General features: G+C 40.2%; 1 protein-coding gene across 1 annotated transcript in view; it reads right to left on the reverse strand.

Moving 5' to 3' along the window:
- Positions 1 to 2261: 2261 nt before the first annotated feature.
- Positions 2262 to 18907, reverse strand: part of LOC127237789 (metabotropic glutamate receptor 1-like) — a 121510-nt gene continuing 104864 nt past the window's right edge. The window contains exons 2-5 of the mRNA XM_051206184.1: positions 13847 to 14096; positions 12830 to 12935; positions 5363 to 5523; positions 2262 to 2424 (exon numbers count right to left, since the gene is read on the reverse strand). Of these exons, the coding sequence (XP_051062141.1) occupies positions 2262 to 2424; positions 5363 to 5523; positions 12830 to 12935; positions 13847 to 14096 (680 nt within the window). The remainder of the gene's footprint in view (positions 2425 to 5362; positions 5524 to 12829; positions 12936 to 13846; positions 14097 to 18907) is intronic.

Here is an 18907-nt window from a genome sequence, read left to right on the forward strand (position 1 = left end):
GGTCAAAGAGCCCCCCGAGCCTGCCTTTAGGGGGTTTCTTAAATTGGCTGATATGTGAAAACCCATCTTAATTGTGGTTGAGGTCATTCCCTGGGCAGGCAATTCTAGACTGAATGAGTAGAGAATTGGAGTACAGTAGAAGCAAACACATGCTTACCTTCTCTGTTTCCTCATTGTAAATGTAATATGACTTCAAGCTCCTGCTGCCTAAACTTGCCCACCAATGGGGGCTGTTCTGTGACCTGTGAGCCAGAATAAATGTCTCCTTCTTTAAGTTGCTTTTGTCAGCATATTTTACAATAGTAACAAAGACACAGTGACAAAAACAATACTGCCTGTGGGGGTGTATAATGTCACGGTCAGGCAATATATGAGGCCCCAGGTTCCATTCCCAGCACCAGGAAAAAAAAAATACAAAGTTATGAAACTGAACGCTAAAATGGAAGAATATCAGGCATATATGTATACACAAAAATATGTATACATGGTGCTATATAAAAATTGAAGAATGCTATTTTTAAATACAGATCGAGTAGTGTACTGGAGAAAATGTGAAACACAACCTTCATGAGCTATTTCCAGAATAAATGGAGCAGAAAAAAATATTTAAAGAAACTAAATTTTTTAGTATTATGAAATGAACATGGCCCTTCCTAGCCTCTGCTAGCCTGTTATGAGTTGTCAGAGACGGCCCTGTCTGGGGAATATGCGTCAAGTCGTGTTACTCCACTAGGTTGAGCTTAGGAAAGCAAATATCGGAAACAGTCTCAGGTCAGACTCACTGGCTCTGCTGCTTCCCCTCCTGGTACCCTGCTAGGGAAGATGCTGAGTGTTTATAAAAGAAAAGAAGCACATATTGAGGGCAACCAGTAACCCACGACAGTGCGTATGGCTCGCATGTGCTATTATAATCCCATGTACTTAAAATCCTTTATCTCCATAGTCAGTTTGCAACAGCCCTAATGCAGGGGGTCTCAGCTGTTTTCACCTTGTAGAAAGGTGACTCGCCAGCGTGTCAGCAGCAAATGGAGAAGCTGGGGCCAGAATCATAACATGTATGACTAATGTGGCTGCTAGTCAAAATAGTTCTGTCAGAATAATTTTTATGTAATTCAAGAGATAACATAATTGAAAAATGTAATCATCTTTTCATAGAGCTTATTAAGTCAACTAATTATGTTGATATAAAATAGATATGATTTCATTGTTACTTAGAAAATCTGAAAGAATTAAGTATTTAATTTAATGTAAATGGAAACTTGCAGTATTTTTTTCAAGCAATTTTGAGATGTTTCTTCTAGAGAAGATGGAGCCTATTGAAGTAACTAAAATTTAGACATGAACTCTTAGTCCTTCTCACTGGTTGATCTACCCAACTCATTCTGAGATGTTCATTGACAATCCAATTATAGTTATAGTCACCGGTACTTATAAAGAGGCAACCACGTTGATCTATAAAGTCTAAAGCATGTTACAGCATATAATGGGCTAGTCATAAATACCAGTGCATCATCTGATATATTACTGCTTTCCAGTATAAATGGATCAATAACTTCAGTTTTATCATCTAAAAAGAGATCCTAGTGACCCCAATATAAATGTACTTTCTTGTTAAATAATTGAAATTGTCACTACTAGCATTTATCACATTGTTTAAAATTAAGTGTATATTGAATAGTTAGCAAATATATATATATATATATCATATATTTAGAATGTTTTTATCTAGTCCTTTAATTTTCAAAACTTATTTTCAAAACATGAGCAATATTTAATACATTTTAAGATTCCTTTACAAATGAAGTTAGGGGATTAGAGGTTTTTCTAAAGTTACAATAATTTTACAAACTAAATGTTTGAATAAACCTAGGGTTCAGTGGCACTGAGACTTTCAGTGGCATTGTATTTTTGAAATTTGATGGGGTCAACACTGTCTTAGCCCACTAATGGGACCATTTTATCTGTACATAAAGAACTGAAAATTTCATTGTGTGTGTGTGTGTGTGTGTGTGTGTGTGTTTTAAACAGAAATTGTTTAAGAGATCAGAAGATATTTTGAATTTGGGAGTTTGATTCTGAAATTGCAATTATGAGTAGTCAGTCTTCAATTTTTATGATGTATTACTTTGAAGGAAAAATTAAGTCAAATCAACCTATACAAAGTAAAATGCTCCTGTTTTGAACATATTTTATTGATGTCCTATGCAGTAAAAACAAAACAAAACGAAAAAATCAAAACAAAAACATCCCTAGTGGTAAATTCAGACCAACAGTGACAGGTTTTGCAGAGTCTGCAACAAGATGACTGTGGAGAAAGTAGAAAAGTCACATGACAAAGCTTGCTGAGGGTACCGATGGCTGACAAAATGGCGTCGTTGCGAAAGTTTCATTCTGATCCTGGCTTCAATGTCACTAACATTACAGCTTTAAAAGTTAGAAAGACGGAAAGGTAAATTCACTTATATTGAAAATGTTAACTACAACTATAAGCATAAATGCTACTGCCATGGAAACCATGGCATCACATTACAGCCTTGTGAGTCTCCCTTCTTTGTGCGGTCTTGAATTTGTAGACATGAAGACTTACTCAGAAGAGCAAACCCGGGAGAAAGCAGAAGGATATCACCTGCAGGAGTAGGGTAGAGTAAGACCATGACTTCCCCCTACTTCTTTGGCAGAATGTAATGTGAGTGACACCACAGAAGAAGAACCCCTGTGACAAGAAGCTAAGAACTCTGAAGCAGAGTCGCGAGAACCTGAGATGTAGCAATAGCCCCAGTGAGTGGGTTTCGAAGTGGACTGTCCCCGAGCCAAGCCTTACAAGAGAAGGCCTTGGATGGATGAAAACTATTTGCATTTCATAAGTCCTTCTTTGCAGAGTGTCAGGCTCAGCAAACACCTTCATCTCTTTGCACAAAGGCTTAGGGATGAAAACACAGTCGGATCCAATGATTAGAAGCATAGCTAATGAACTCTTGTTGATCTTTCAGAAGTTACAAGCTTTATTAAATGACTTTACAGCAACCAATGTCATTATTTTACAGATGGATCTAATGCCCAAAATCAGTTCACTGACTTAATGATTTTCAATATTCTCCTTCAGAAAACTTGACAGCAAGCTACTCTTCTATATTTCTTTCCTGAAACATAGTTTTGCAATTACAGCTTCCTTGTACTTTTTAAGCTAGGTATGCAGTCCCGGTAGACAATGACGAGTGAATTTTAATGACTATTCCACGTGCTATATTTGGTGAGCAAAGAAGGAAAATATGTTTCCTCATTAGAAAAAAGAAAGATCAAACCCACAAACCTTTTAGATCATACTCCCTACTTATTATTAGTGTTTCCACAAATTCTTGAAACTGTACCTATATTTGGGGCAAGGGTAGATTGCCTGGGTAACTTCTAGTGAATATGCCCCTGCAAAGGGAAAATGAGTACTAGGGGGGAAAATGACAAAGCTGGCCAAAATATAAAATACATGCCATCTGTTTTGTGTTGGCCAACAACTTGCTTGGACATGGGGCCCGCTCTAGAGTGTGGTTGATATACCCTGGGTCGTTCATGTCATTCATTCCATTTGGGGGGGGGAATGTTTTTCTCCTGCGACATGTCTCAATTGCTAATAACTTCTTAGTTAGGGGTAGGACTCTTTGCCTACTTTCCCTTCTCTGTGCTCTTATTTTATCTGTTATGAACCTATGAAGGTCCTAGGCATGCTGTGAGGTCAGATATGCATCAATAACCTGGTGTCTAGAAGATGCTGTTTTCTTGGAGTCACTTACCACCTTTGGCTCTAACAGTCTTTCCTCCTCCTCTTCAGCATGGATCTTTGAACCTTGGAAGGAGTCGTCTCATGAAGACACTCCTCCCATTTAAGGTAGTGCGTTCCAAAGTCTTTCCCTCTCTGTACATTGGTCAGTTATGGTCTCTATTGATTAGCATAAGAAGCTTCTATGAGGGCTGAGCGATATTCTCTGCCCTATGGGTATAGTAACATGTCACGAGGAGTTATGGAATCCATGGTGGAACTCTTTATGTGCAATTTTGTTTTGTTTTAGTCTGAGTTGTTGTCGTGTTGATTTCTTTTTCTTTTAAGTTCTTTTTGGATTTGGTAAGGGTGGGGTTTTTTCCTGGTTTTGGTCTTTTTTTGAAGGGGGAGAGAAAGCAAACATGAAGTTGGGTGGGAAGGGAGGTGGGAAGGATCTGGGAGGAATTGGACGAAAGGAAAGAATATGATTAAAATACATTGTAGGAAAGTTTTAAATACATGTGAAATGATTAAAGTGGGCTCTAAAAGGCATGTTTCTTTTCACAATGTCTCTAAACTGTGTTTAAAACAAAAACAAAAACAAACAAAACAAAAACTTATTTCTAAGGGATGCCAGATAAAACAAAGGATCCTGGGCTAGGAAGATCACTCAGTTGGAGTGATTTCCTGACATGCTCAGGGCTCTCGGTTAAGTTCAAGCACTGCACAAGGTAGGCATGATGGCTCACACCTGTCATCCCAGCACTTGGGAGGCAGGAATAGGAGGGTCAGAGCAGTGAAGATGAGGCCAGTTTTGACTATGTGGTACCCAGAAGGAAAGAAGGGGGAGGGGCGGTGGGGAAAGGTAGGCAGAAAAGCAGAGAAGGATGTCTCTACATCTTATGAACATGAAATATACCTGATGTTGTAATTATGATAAGAACTCTGGGTAAATACATCAGGGCATATGCAGACTTTCTTTTTGTAAGTGGCAGACTTCCCAGAGAATTTTTCATAAAACCCTGAAGTAGTCTACAAGTAGGGAAAAAAAATCTAGGTTGTCCTGCCTCTCTAGAAAGGTCAAAGCAATGATTCTTTTCCATCTCACTGTTCAAAATTAGTTTATCCTCATATATAAGAGGGTTTCTTTCCAGGAGTAAGAATTCCCCTCCATGAACAAGCTCACCACTGAAGCCCATGTAAATAGTCACATCCCACAATTCCCTCATCATCAGGGAACCACAGTCATTTCTTTTTTCAAAAATCCAGCCCTCCTTCCTTCATGAATGACCCAGTGTCCCCAATGATTCATTTGATGGTATTTCTCCAGAAGCTATGAGACACTTGAAGTGTTATACACACACCACAAATAAGTTCCAATAACACCACGGCAAATACATTGCAGTAAATCAATTCTAGAAATACAGAAAAAGCCTTAATTATTTATAAGCTGCTAATCCACCTTCCAGACTCACATGTTATCCCTGTGGAAATTCCACACCCTAACCTTCCCACATCAGGTACCATTGTCAAAAGTATGACCGTTATTAACACCTCTGATCTCATGCAATTTCAATTTGTACCTCTCTTCTGCATCCTTCTTCAACCTACCACCTCTCTAGTCTCTCTCGTTTTTTCACCATTTCCTTAGCATTGCTTTTCTTGTGGGCAATAAGATCAATTGCTACGTAGGTCAATGGGCAGCCACAGATATCTAGATAGTGCTCTGCATTGAAAGGAGTAAACACACTAATGTACATAACAGAGGGAAGCTAAGGTGGCAGACAGAATCAAAGCTTACGATAAGCTAGTCTTACATTAAGGAGATGGTCCTGCATTATCTAGGCGGGTCCAAAGTAAGCACACAAGTCATTTACAAGGTTAGAGAATCGGGCGAAAGAATTGTGGAGGTAGCAATGGGAGATAAAATCATTCAATTCTGTTAGCCTTGGAAGACAGAGGAAGATTAGAAGCCATTGGTTGTGTGCAGACACTAGAAATGGAGTCAGACCTGCTAATACCTTAGTTTAAGCCAGTGATCTACATCAGATGTCTGACACCATGGTTTAATATTAAAGTTCTGTGTCATTTATATCATCAAATAATCATAAATACACATGAAAATATGTGCACAGATAAATAAATAATAAGCTAAACAGATCATGTGACTACCTAGTGATGCTCTCTAGGCTACACAGTAGAGAAAGAAAGGGCTAGATTAGAATACAGCTAATAGTGTAAGGTTGGTAGATAGGCAGATAGATCAGTTACATTACACATAAATTATAAAAAGATATGTAATAGATTAATTATTTTAATGAAGAACTATTTGACAGGGTAAATAGCTCTCCCTACACAAATTAATCATTAAAAAAATCCTCACTCTTATCTCACAACATAAAAAAATAACTCCCAATGATTCATAGCTAATATGAAATAAAAACTGCTTTAAAGGCATATGACCTTGGAGCAGATGGACAGAGCATGAACCACACAAGAAGAATTTGGTGGCTAGACTTTGTCAGCATTACATTTAGTCTTCCAAAACACCGCTAACAAAATCAAAGTTTTAGACACAAGAGCAAAGAAAAATTCACTAAGCATATGTATGAACATGATTTCTGCTCAAATGTGATCAAGAACATCCAAAACACCACGATAATAAGACAAACAAACTGACAATGAAATAAATACAGCTGAACGCAAGAGATTTCACCCACAAATGTATTAAAATGGCAAATAAGTACATAAAAGCGCTCATACTATTAGTCATTAGGAAAATGCAAATTAAAACCACACAGAGATGCCACTGCACACCCACTGGAAAGGCTAAATGTGAAAAGACTGACGATCCTATTTTGGTGAAGCTGTGCAGGATTTAGAGTTCTCATATACTGCTCTTAGAATTGCAAGATCTTTCAGCCACTCTGGAGAACAGTTCGGTGCTTTGCTATAAAGTGACTTCTAAAACTAAAAGTATCACACATTTATAACCCATAACCTCTTGTCTAGATATGAGTTAAGAAGAACTAAAGCTAGAAGACCGCGAAAGAGTTGACTGTGAATGTTCATAACAGAGAAGGTTTATATTGAGACAATATAAATTCCTGTCGTTAGCAAGTATATATGCAAATGAGAATGTCCGTGCCACTAGAATCTTACCTAGAAATGAAGAGGAAACTATCAATGCACTTTTATCTGAATAGTGTTTCGATGATTAAGAGTCTGTGATGAATACAGAGATTCATGGCTGCCTGGGATGCTTAGGTATTTATACCAACCCCAGTAATGTTCAGTGACCATTATAGAAAGAATTTAAGAGCACAAGATAGTGAGAAAAGATACAAAATGTTATCCCTAGGACAAGACACAGCCGTCGCCAGGATCTCACAGTAGCTATGGTTGCCTGAACTAGGCCTGCACAAAACTGGGCCCATCAAGAGCCAACATAAGTCAGGGAGGTGTTAATGGGTTCCTACCTTTCCTAGTTGAGCTATTGCCACTGATGAATGTGGGGAGGAGCAGGCATGGCCTTCAGTTGTGTACCAAAGTGACGAGCCTACAAAACTCTAGTGCATAGTTCCAAGCCTGTGGCCAGACAGTTCTAGTAAACCCATAGGTCACAAAACAAAACTAACCAAACAAAACAAAAGGCATGAATGTAGGAAAAGAATAACACTGGTGGGAGGAGACAAGAGAAGGTAGGGGTGAAGTAAACAGAATACACTGTGTACGTGGATGAAATTTCAAAAGAATAAATGTAATCAAAAAAAAAAAAAAGAAAGAAAAGAAACTAGACACTATACCATTCACCACAGTTGGAGGCATTACTCTCTGTGGTAACTTTAAAACAAGAAGAAAACAATTCAGACACAAAAGACTACATTCAGTATGGTTTTCCCAGTAGCAGGAAGCTATGCTTGTCTTTTTCTGGGAGTTGGAGAGCAGACATTGAGGAGATACTGAGGAGTGATTCAGGATGATGGAAATGTTTCACACAAGCATCGCTTTGGTTCATGCTACAGATGATGTGATCTATCAAAATATACTCTGAATATTGCTGAACTTGAATAAAGCTGATTTTAAAAGTAGGTATGGATTCTCTGGTCTCTCTATGAGATGCTGAAGGTGTATCTGATGAGGGCTAGAAGACCCTCACAAGTTCAGCTGTGGAGTAACTCAGCCATCACACTCTAGTTCTGTCAATTAGCAAAAAATGACCATCTCTATCCCATAGTCAGCATTAGGAACCCCAGATTCATGATTCGGAGATGTCTGAGGCTATACCTGTTTGCTCTCTCTCTCTCTCTCTCTCTCTCTCTCTCTCTCTCTCTCTCTGTGTGTGTGTGTGGGGGGGTCTTTTTATCTCCATTAATTTGAAATTTTAGAACATAGTTGTTTTAAAGGGATAGAGCAGTTAACAGAAGGAAGAAGAAAGAAACACAGGAAACAGGCAAAATTGTGAATTCCTTTTATTTACTTAACTGTCACTTTTTATCAACAACTCTTAGAAGTAGCTGCTTTAAGGCAAAAACTTTAAAGGTGTCTTGTTTTGGTTGCTTTTTTTCTTTTTTTCTTTTTAAATTTTTTTGTTTAATATTTTTTTCTTATTTTATGTATCAATCCCAGTTTCTTTTGGGGGGATTTAAAAAATGTGTTATATGTTCTTTGAATCATCATATAAAATATTTAATACTAGAAAATAAATAAAAAGGATTGAGCAAAATAATCAGAAATGTAAAATAATTTTCTCACATGAAATAGATACTTCAGCTATAATTTAGTACATAATGCAATTCTGCAGTGATGAGATATAATGGTGAATTTAAATTCTATCACTACCACTTATTGTGTTTAAAATTTTAGGTTAATTGTCTAAACTTCTGTGAATTTCAAACCAGCTTTGCAGTGTTATTGGGAACAAAGATGCATGCTAATACAAGAGGAGAAGTCAAGAGCTCAACCAACAATAGCTACTATAGAAATTCGTATGAATTCATGCATACCCATATATATTTTAAACATAAATATTATTTTAGCATTTACTTTTGTCAGCTAAAAGACCAGTCTAAGAATTAGAACAAATCCATTAGCTTATTCCTTGAAGTTTAATCATTGGAATTTTAGAGACGCGGTACTCACTTGTCCCAAATAGGCTTCCATATCATATACGGACAATTACATAGACAAACAGGGGTATGCAGAGACCGATGATAGCTTCTGTATAAGTTCAGTTCCATAGATAAATAGGTATATTCAGAAACAGAGGTATTGTGGGAGAAATATAAAATGAGTTTTTGGGGGAGTTTACAAGCCCTTTTGTTGAGTCATCATCAAAAATAGTTAATACTAGAAAATAAATGTAAAGGATTTAGAGAAATAGTATAATCAGAAATGTAAAATCACTTTCTTGTGTGATATGGTTACTTCCGCTTATTTTTTCCAAAGGCGGGGAATCTAACAATAAAATAGGTGTCAGGAAGAGGGGACAAACAGAAAGCAAATTAAGGACTGATACCAATGCCAATTAAACAAAGCAAGCACAGTGTGACTGACCTTATAAGCCATGGAATACAATAACAGAAGCTAATGCCTTGATGCTAATTGTTCAAATCTAGACTGTTTCTGTGTAGCATTTAGAAATTACTTAAATTCTCCATGTAGCAACATGCAGATAAAATTCACAGCCTCTAATCACATGGCTGTGATAGTTAAGTGAACTGATACACTTAGTATATGTAGAATGCCTGGCGGGCAGTACATTCCAGTACGTCTACATCTACATCATCAAAACAATCCCTCTAGATAAGGTGAATGTAATCCTAGGAACAATGTTAAGAAAATAATTTGGTGGAGTCAAGAAAATATTGTTTTGCAGGATGGTTACTATAACCAAACCTAGCGGCTTCCTTGGTGGGGATCCCAAAGGCATAGTCAGTCTCTTGCCAGCCCGCAGGCTGGATTCAGGACCACAGATAAAAACACTGAGCTCATTCAATGAGTCCTGCGTCTAGCAAGGTGACTGATGAGGCAATGTAGACTGAACAACCCCAATTCATGACTAAGATTAGATAAAATGAATCCATAAATGCATTCCTATTGATCTTACCTTCATCACACTATCTGAATATATTATAAATCCTAAGACCGCTGTAAAAAAAAAAAAAAAAAAAAAAAAAATGCCTAAAGAGGAGCTAGAGCCAAATCTTTTGTTTTTGCAGGAAAAAAAAAAAAAAATCATTTCAGCGGCGAACTCACTGAGTAACCAAGGTCACATGGTACTTTAGAGCCATTACTCTGGGCCCATGGTTTGTTTTGTTCCATTTTCCCATTATCTCTGATACATTCTTTTGTTATAGAATATTTATTAACCTTAAGAAATCTCCTTTAAAGTTCTATTTCTTGCTGCATAGTTTATTTTTCCATTATGGACAATTCCCAAATGTATGATAATTTTGACTTTTAATTTTCTTTTTTATTTTCTACATTGAAACGGTGATACCTTCAGGAGAAACCGTATCTTGTCACCAAACGAAGCATCAGGTGCTTAGATTGCATTACGTCTAATTGAGTTGTTGGCCAAGGGGGTCCCATGGGAACCCTCAAACAACTCAGGCTGCTGCCAAGACAATAGGTTCCTCTCCACAAGCAGACAGCCAAGCCCTATTGGTGAAGACAGCACCTACACAATTCACTGAACATGGAAAGGGAGCACTGGTGCCTACATTGCATCTTCACCCCCATGTTTGGGTGTGTTTGGTACAGCAAGGTACTCCGCTCACTACCAAAGGACGAGCGTAAGCATCAAACAAACCACAAACCCTTTTGACCTACTGTAGTGGCATCTTGCCTTGCCAATGAATGTGTGGTGGTGGCCACACCCTTTGGGCGTGGCTTCAGGTGCAGGCCTGACCCATTATAGGATAGAGGAGGGGCTGGCTTTGAGGTCTCAAAGGCCTACACCATTCTCCATCTTTCCTTCTCTCCCAGCCTAGTTCTCGTGTACCCGATTTAAGCTCTCAACTACTGTCCCAGTGCCAAGTTTACCCACCTACTGCCATTGCTATACTCCTCACCACAATGATCATGGACTCCACTCCACTTCCTAGAACCAACACCATCAGTCAATTGCTTTCTTTTATAAGTTGTCTCGGTCCTGGTGTCACCAGAGAAATAAAAAAGTAACTAAGACAGTGTATTTAATGGAGTCCAGGCTTACAGATTTTTAGTTCATAATTAGCTTACTAAGATTTATGTTCATTGCTGGGTTATAGAACACCTGCTTAAAGACTTGACCACAAGGAGAGGATTGGCAATGTTTGTATGAACTTCATTATAAAAGATGCTAGAATGCTTTTTAAGGTATTGTTCATAAGATGTAAGGACTGGCATCACTTGACTTAAATTTTTCAGATTGTTATGATAACAGCTAAGTGAGGAGAGAATTGCATGAGTATTGTGCTAGGCTGAGTGAAGGAAAACCGCACCTTAGGAAGATGGTAGTAACAAAAATCTTGAAATCCTGAAATACCATGGCAGTGATGTCAAATATTCCTAATATACCATGATGTGTAAAGGGAAACAGGAGCCATGGGAGGGAGGCATGCAGATCTTCACTCAGGAAATTCCCCTCATTTATAATGAAATACCTCCTACTGCAATCTACACTAAGACTCATTTGTCTTTCCCTATCTAAAAAGAGGCCATTGCCACCTATAAAATGTCCTCTTGTGAGCCTGGCAGCAGCTAGAATTATGCCATGTCAGAGGAAAGAAAATGCACTCCATAAAGAAGAGCCCCTGACCTTGTGTCCTGAGAGGGTGGTGTATCTTTCGGCATTGCTAATTAGAATTCCCTGATACCATTCTGGACACGCCTGCTGAGCAGGGAGCTGAGCGCACTCGGTGTCTACTGGCAATACTCAGAACAGAACTCATCCACCGAAAGAGCAACTAGTCACCTGAAGGGAAGGTTAATCCTAGTATGCGGATGATTGCAGTCAATGCTGCCCAGTAGACTCATACCTGGATCTTCAAGGAGTATTATGAACAAAAGCTATGAAATATTGTTTTCTTCAAAACCTCCTAAGAGACAGAAATAAGAGCCAACACCAGCTTGATAGACCGCCATGGAAGGCAGCCTAGAAAGGAAGAGATACGTTCCCTCACTTTGGCAGACTGTGCTACAGTTTTGGCACCTCATGGAATGCATGTCTCAATAACAGTAACCAGTGGTTTTCTTAGGGATGTGGGTGATCATTTTGACAATAGTTCCTAGGGGTATAACAACAGAACTCAGTAGGGCAGGGGCAGGCAGACAATAAGGGATGTGAAAGGCAAGGACAAGTGGCTGACCTCTTCATGAGTAAGAGAGACTCTCAGGGTTGCTTACATAAGCTTAGTTTCCTTATTAGCATACAGACAAGAGCCACAGAGGTTTAAGGTGTCACTTCATCACCTCTCCTGGTTTTTCAACAACGGTCACAGCACGGGTTTACACTGAAGTCAGAGCAGCACTTCTGATCACCATCCTTCATAGAGCAGCTAGTCTGCACACTCCCAAAGCTCACATCTGCCACATCTGTTCAGGATTGCGTAAGCTAAGGTATGTCACCCCCCAAGATATTAGAGAGACTTCAGTATCATTGCTTTTAAAATGATAAACATCAGACTTTAAAAAGTAAACATTCTTTATATAAAAAAGAATAACAGTAGCAGGCATTTTATAGAAGTAATTGAAGAGTGACTGTGTGGATGCCATCTGCCCTAGTGCTTATATTAAGAACAGTATTCTGAGTAACACTTCAACAAGGCAGCTTTCATCCTTTCCCTCCTGCAAGAGAAGGGGAATCTTCTTCAAATGCATCTCCTTAAAGGGCCTGCTTTCTTATGCAGATTCGAGGTGGTTCCACAGGCCTGCATCATGCAGGCCAGGGCAAGGTGATGACTGTGAGTGCACATGTGCCGATCTTACCCAAACTCAGTAATTCCCAGGGCCTGACTCACAGAGTGACCTGGCCTCCCCTTCCTGGAGAGTGTCTCAATGCCTCTTCACTTGTTCATTGTGTTTTTATCCTACCTGTTTCTCCAAAGCCAATGAAGTGTCCTGGGCTGCTAATTCCAGATGCTGGTGAGAGTGGACTTCGGAATCGTCAGCATGGCCATGAAACAGGAAGAAAGACAGTCTGCTGGGGACAAGACAATGCTGCTACTACTGTTCCACAGCCCCCAATAGAAGAGGCCAGAAATTAAGGCCATTCTGTAGGAGCAGCATGATCACACCCCACCTGGTGTAGGAGAAAGAGGGGGCCCCAAAACCTGGAGGTGTGTGGGGGTACTGAGGTAGAATCGGTAGATAAACGGCAGTTCATCTGGGCAATGTTAAGATGATAAGTAAGCAAGGAATCTGTTAGGTCAAAAGCGTATAGTGAAAAAATAAAGGATGCTGGGAATGGGTCCGTATCCTCCAGAAAGAGGAAAGAGAAGTTGAACCCATCACAAGACATCTGCAGAAATCACACTGGAACATCATGAAATCTCTCTCTCTCCTCTCTCTCTCTCTCTCTCTCTCTCTCTCTCTCTCTCACACACACACACACACACACACACACACACACAGTATGACAAGGGAGTATGTCACCATAAGGTCCTACTGTGTGTCACCATGTCCATTCAGCCAGGTTCTTTAAATTCCCACTCTTAATATCTATGTTCTGTTCCTGCCTCCACCAGTATACTGTGCTGGGCATCGGATCTGGAAGAAGTCAAAGCAACGGACTACTTGCCAGGACAAGGAGACAGCCTGACAAACACATCATGTCTCTGAAAGCGTCTCATCAGCATGTTACCAGTCCTGCTGCTCAGCATGTCTCTCTCTATCCGGGACACACCAGCAGGTCTGCTCTGCCTCTGCGTGACGGGGGATGCAAGCGCTCAGCTCTGTGCTGCCTGTGCCCTTCACCTTGAGTCAAGAGGCTTGGTTTGGTATAAAGAATTCATGTACGTGCCCAAAATTTGGAGAGAGGGAGGGAGGGATGAAGAGAAGGAGGGAGAGGGAGGGGAGGGGAAAGGAGAAGAGAGAGAGACTGAGATTTACCTTCCAATGAGAGAGAACTCGCCCACCACACCCAGGCGTCGCATGGCACTCAGGAGGCCCCGCACCGTCATGCCCTCGCAGAAGCAGACCACAACTCTGGCCTTGGGAAGCCGCTCCCGGAGCTTGCGCAGGAGCCTGTCAAAGCTCTTCTCTCCTGCATTGCTGTAGATTTTGTCTGAGTGTGCGATGCAGAGACCCTCCTGGGCAGCCAGCTCTTTGAAAGCGTCCATTCCACTCTCGCCGTAATTCCCTGTTCGGAAACAACAAGATGTTCAAGGTCTCAGCGTCAGCCACAGCCCTGCTAACTGGGATAAAGACTCGTCGGTCTGGGAGTGGTGCACGCACGAGGGGGTGGGTATTGCCCCTAAGTCTAACTGGGGTAAAGAGGAGGCCTCAGAGGAACACACATTCTCAGATCTAGCCAACAACCCACTCTATGAAAGCCAACAGAAATTGCACGAGCTAGGCCGGCCTTCATCCACAGTTGCACATCTCTTATGAAATGGGTTGTCGCCCTATTTTACAGCCATGACTAATAATGCCTGTCCTATATTTTAGCCATGTGGGAAAGTTGAGCTCATTGGATTATGGTGGTCAACTGGCTTCATCTGGATTCCAAGTTAAGACAGAGACACTTAGACTAGATGTGACGTCCTGTAAAATCTCTAAAGTATGCACTCTACCGCCACCTGATCAACTGGAGTACTCATTTTAGTTTCAACAGGAACACAGAAAGAAAGTTAATAATTAATCCAACCGCTGACTGCAACATCTATAAATCTTTCTGCACTGACACTCATAGCTTCTGTCATTCTTCCCGATGCAAGTATTAAGTGCTTGGGGACAATGCCAACTCCGGCTCAAGGTCAACAGCCTCCATCATTTCTTGTCTATTCTAATATTTTCTACTGTAATTCTTCTTTCCTGGATAATGGATTTCTTCCTTCTAGCATGTCAACTCAAGGAAAATATATCTTGGATTAACTGCACCCCCTAAAGTAGACACTATTTCATCTGCTACTCCGACTCCCACAGAAACAGCTCCGTAGGTAACAGATTTGCTTCTCAATTTTCCATTCTCACCTTATTTTCTGCTTTCTTTTTTCCTTAGTGAAATATTTTTTCCATTTTATTGGTATGTTAAAAGCGAGCACACATTTCATGTTTAAGCCTCGTGGATTTGGACATTCAGATGTCCACCATCTCAAAACTGTCTTTCACCAAAGCCTTCTGTTATTAGAGTTACTAATTACACCCTGTTGTCATAACCTATGACCTTCATTTTAATCAACAACTTTCATTCATATAGTCACACACCCCTTAAAGCCCTTTATGTAACTGGTTCTCCACTGAGCCCTCTCTAGTGCCCTCACTATTAAAAGGCCATCCCTTGCTTCATTTGCTTTACTTACTTCCCATCAGTGCTCATCTTCTGAATGTTGCCATGCTGGGAACCCATCATGGGAAACTCTCAAACCCCAGCGACTCTTTCAGCTGTGTGCCCTCAAGTGTTGTATGAATGAGACTGTTTAGACACTTACTGTAACTTTGTCCTTTGGAGTAAAAGACTATGACATTCATTTGCCTGCCTGACATATCCATTTGGAGACTTCTCAGACTTAGCGTATCAGATTAACCCCCTTTCCTTCTCTATTTTGCAAACGTGCTTCTTCCCAATACTTTTTACTAGAAGTTCTAGCCTCTCCTCCACCAAGTTTCTCAATAACACAATTTAGGAATTAGTCTAGTATCTATCTGTGGCTTTTTTCTTCCAACATACAAGATCCATTTCTATACTCTCTGTATCCAGAATAATCTTAATCCAGTCTCTCTGCTCTGTTTCAGTCTCTCCTGTCCTAAACCATGTTTTAGGCAATGCTCCCTAAGAAAAGTAGACTGAGATAAAGATTCTTGCTCAAGGAATTGATGGAGGGGAAGAGGAGCAGAGATGCAGAGGAGAATAGGAGACAGGTGCTAATTAAGCAGGAAGCTTGTCTCAGCTAACAATTAGTTGCAGGCTGGTCCCACAGGAGGTGATGGAGAACCTCATTCCACAAGGTCAGCCTCACCTCTGAGCAAGAGAATTCTTGTCAGCCGATCACTGAAGATGGTCCCCAAAGGGGAGAACTAATAGCTTGCTTAGATTAACAGGTGTGTCTACTTGTGCTGTAACTTTTAAGTAAGAGCTAGATCAGGGAACGGGAGGAAAGGAATCGGGGAGGACCACCTAGAGCATGCTCTCCACCAGGCACTGTCAGTTCTTACCCAGGCCACTGACTTGGCCTCTTGAGTTGACACTTCCATTCCTGTTGGCAGTGGTTCATTTCACACCTAGTGCGGCGCTAAGGTGTGAATCACACTGTACTGCTCTTTCACAGAACATGCTTAAACCGAAAATAAAACCTCATCTAGACTACCAGGCTACACTCAGGGTGATGTTTCCATCTTCTCCAACTCTGTCTTTCCTTCCATCACCTTCTTTACCACCGTGGCTGCCTTTCTCTTCCTGGAAGACCCCAAAAGCATCCATTTTCTGCACCAGCCTGTTTCTAGCATCTGAGCAAATATTCTAGCAGATAACGTTGCCAATCATATTTCAATAGTCATTCTACCTTATCTGAAAAGCCTTTTAATTAGCTTAAATTATCCTCTGAGTAAACCTTGGTCATGCTCACTATTTTAATCCCAATATCTAGAACTAATATGCTTGCTTATGGTTTATTTTCCCAAGACCCTAAGTTTCATGAGAATATCTCCATATAACTTGTTCTGTGGTGTACGTTTAATTCTTAGAACGGTTTTGTATACTTAAATTCACTACTGAAAATTTCACTCAAGAGCATTTGTTATGACAAGGCCAATCGAGACATGTGTAGGGATATAAACAAATAATTTAAAATAAACAGTCAGTGGGTAGAGAGTTTACAAAAATCACAGGATCTTAGTAACTATTAAAATGGCACAGTTAAAATAAGGCAAATTGTTTTATCTATCACATAGTCAGGATTTCACTAATAATTTTCAGTACTGTAAGCAATGGTGATACATGCCTTTAAACCTAGCACTCAGAAGGCAGAGATAAGTAGAGCTCTGTGATTTCAAGTTCAACCTAATATATAGCAGGTTCTAGGAAAATGAGGGCTCTAGAGTATCCCCAAAAAGCACCACCAACAAAATTAATAATAACAATAATTAATATTGATAATATTCAGAATTAGCAAAGGATATATGCCTTCAGTCCAGGAGAATGTGATTAAAAATATTTTTAGAAAAACTGGCTTATTTTTAAACAAAAATAAGGTGTCAGATAAATACAGCAATTATTTAGTCAAACAATTATAAAATACTTTGTTCCAGAAAGGACTTGTAACTTGAATTTTAACATCTGTGAAAATGTCTTAAGCACTGATTGCCCTGTATGTTTACAAAAAAAGCTTTCTTGTGTCCTTTTTCATAAGATTTTGTGATCGAATTATGTTTTTGCCCTTTGACAACTGCAATACCCTACATAATCTAATTTAGAGACAGTTGGATGGAAAAATTAACACATCATGAGAACTCTAAGTCCCTGGACTGTGGAAACAAGTCACAGCAAAGCAAGAAACACTGACTGGTTAGAAGAGAGGAAGCCAGCAAATGCCTTATTCATCTGTAAGAGACGGCATGAGGGAGGAAGTGAGATGCCAGTCTCAATAAATACGAGTTTGGGAAGCCTCATGACACTGTGAATAGACTCAGAAAAAGGCACTGTCACTCGGTCAGGACATGGCATTGCGTGACAGATAACCCATATATGGGTTTATACTTCAATTTAATATGTATTGGCTGTGTGTCTAGTGATGCTGGGCTAAACAGCCAAGTATTAATTTGTTCACTTTGGCAAACCCATGTAAGTGACATATCCCCCTTTTACCAGTGCAGACTTGGAAGTTCGGGCATAGTAGCTAGTTTTCCAGGAAAACCCATTGGTGTATCTAAGCCTTAAAACTTAAAAGTTCTTACTCAAAACTACTATGTTATTTGGTTCCTTACACGAGCTTACAGTCGGTTGTGGAAATACAACACAGGTACACAAAATACAGCACTAAGCATATGCTGTATTAAAAGAAGACAACTCTAAAAGTAATAGGTTTGGGGTCAATGGGCAGGGATGAATAGAGAAATACTCTTGGGAGACAGAAGGATGAATCTGGCCCTATAGGAGCATGGGCTAAGGAAAGGCTGACATTCAAGAAGAATAGAAATGGATGTGAAGACGCAGGTCTAAAGGCAGTAAGGAGTCATTCTGGAGCAGGCGGTGGTTCATGGTAGTTTACAGAATGATGTTCTGTGACACTCTCTAGTGAGGCATCTGGCATAAGATTACAATGTAAAATTGTGCTATATGTTGCTGCAACATAACAGAGTTTACGACAGACTTGGTTCCTGTTACAGTGTTGTCTGAAACCTAGAGAGTAAGAGGCAACGGAAAGAGTAGCCCATGAAATAGAAAAATCATGTCAGAAAGTGCTCATCTCTACCTCAGCCATGGGACAAAAGAATCATGGAGTAGGACTGAAGAGATGGCTCAGCCATTAAAGGATAAGCTCACAACCAAAAATATAAGAATCACAGAGTAGGGCTTCTCTCCTGTCTCTAGATTAAGGCAGTTATCTCTCCATGGGGGATATGTTCCCAAAGTCCTTTTGTGCACCAGGGATACATCCTGGCTCCACTGTCTGAGGTCTCTTAGACTGCTCAGTCCTTCTGGCTGAGACCCATATTCAGGGGGGCCTGAGTCAGTCCCATGCTGGCTTCCCAGCTATCAGTCCAGTGGCCGTTAGCTCCTCCTTGTTCAGGTAAGCTGTCTCTATGTGCTTCTGCCGCATGGTCTTGTCCTCTCCATCTGCTTCTGGGTTCTAGTTCGACTCAGTGTTTATGTATGGGTGTTTGCTCCTATTTTCAACAGGCATTAGTTGAGGGCTCCATGGAGAAGTTAGTTGTTGATCTCACTCTCCGGGAAGGGCATTTATGGTAGCCTTTCCACGGAAGCTGAGATTGTTAGATGGGAGCAGTCTTGTA

The sequence above is a fragment of the Phodopus roborovskii genome, unplaced genomic scaffold (assembly GCF_943737965.1).
Source record: "Phodopus roborovskii unplaced genomic scaffold, PHOROB, whole genome shotgun sequence".
In the NCBI taxonomy this organism is placed as follows: Eukaryota; Metazoa; Chordata; class Mammalia; order Rodentia; family Cricetidae; genus Phodopus; species Phodopus roborovskii.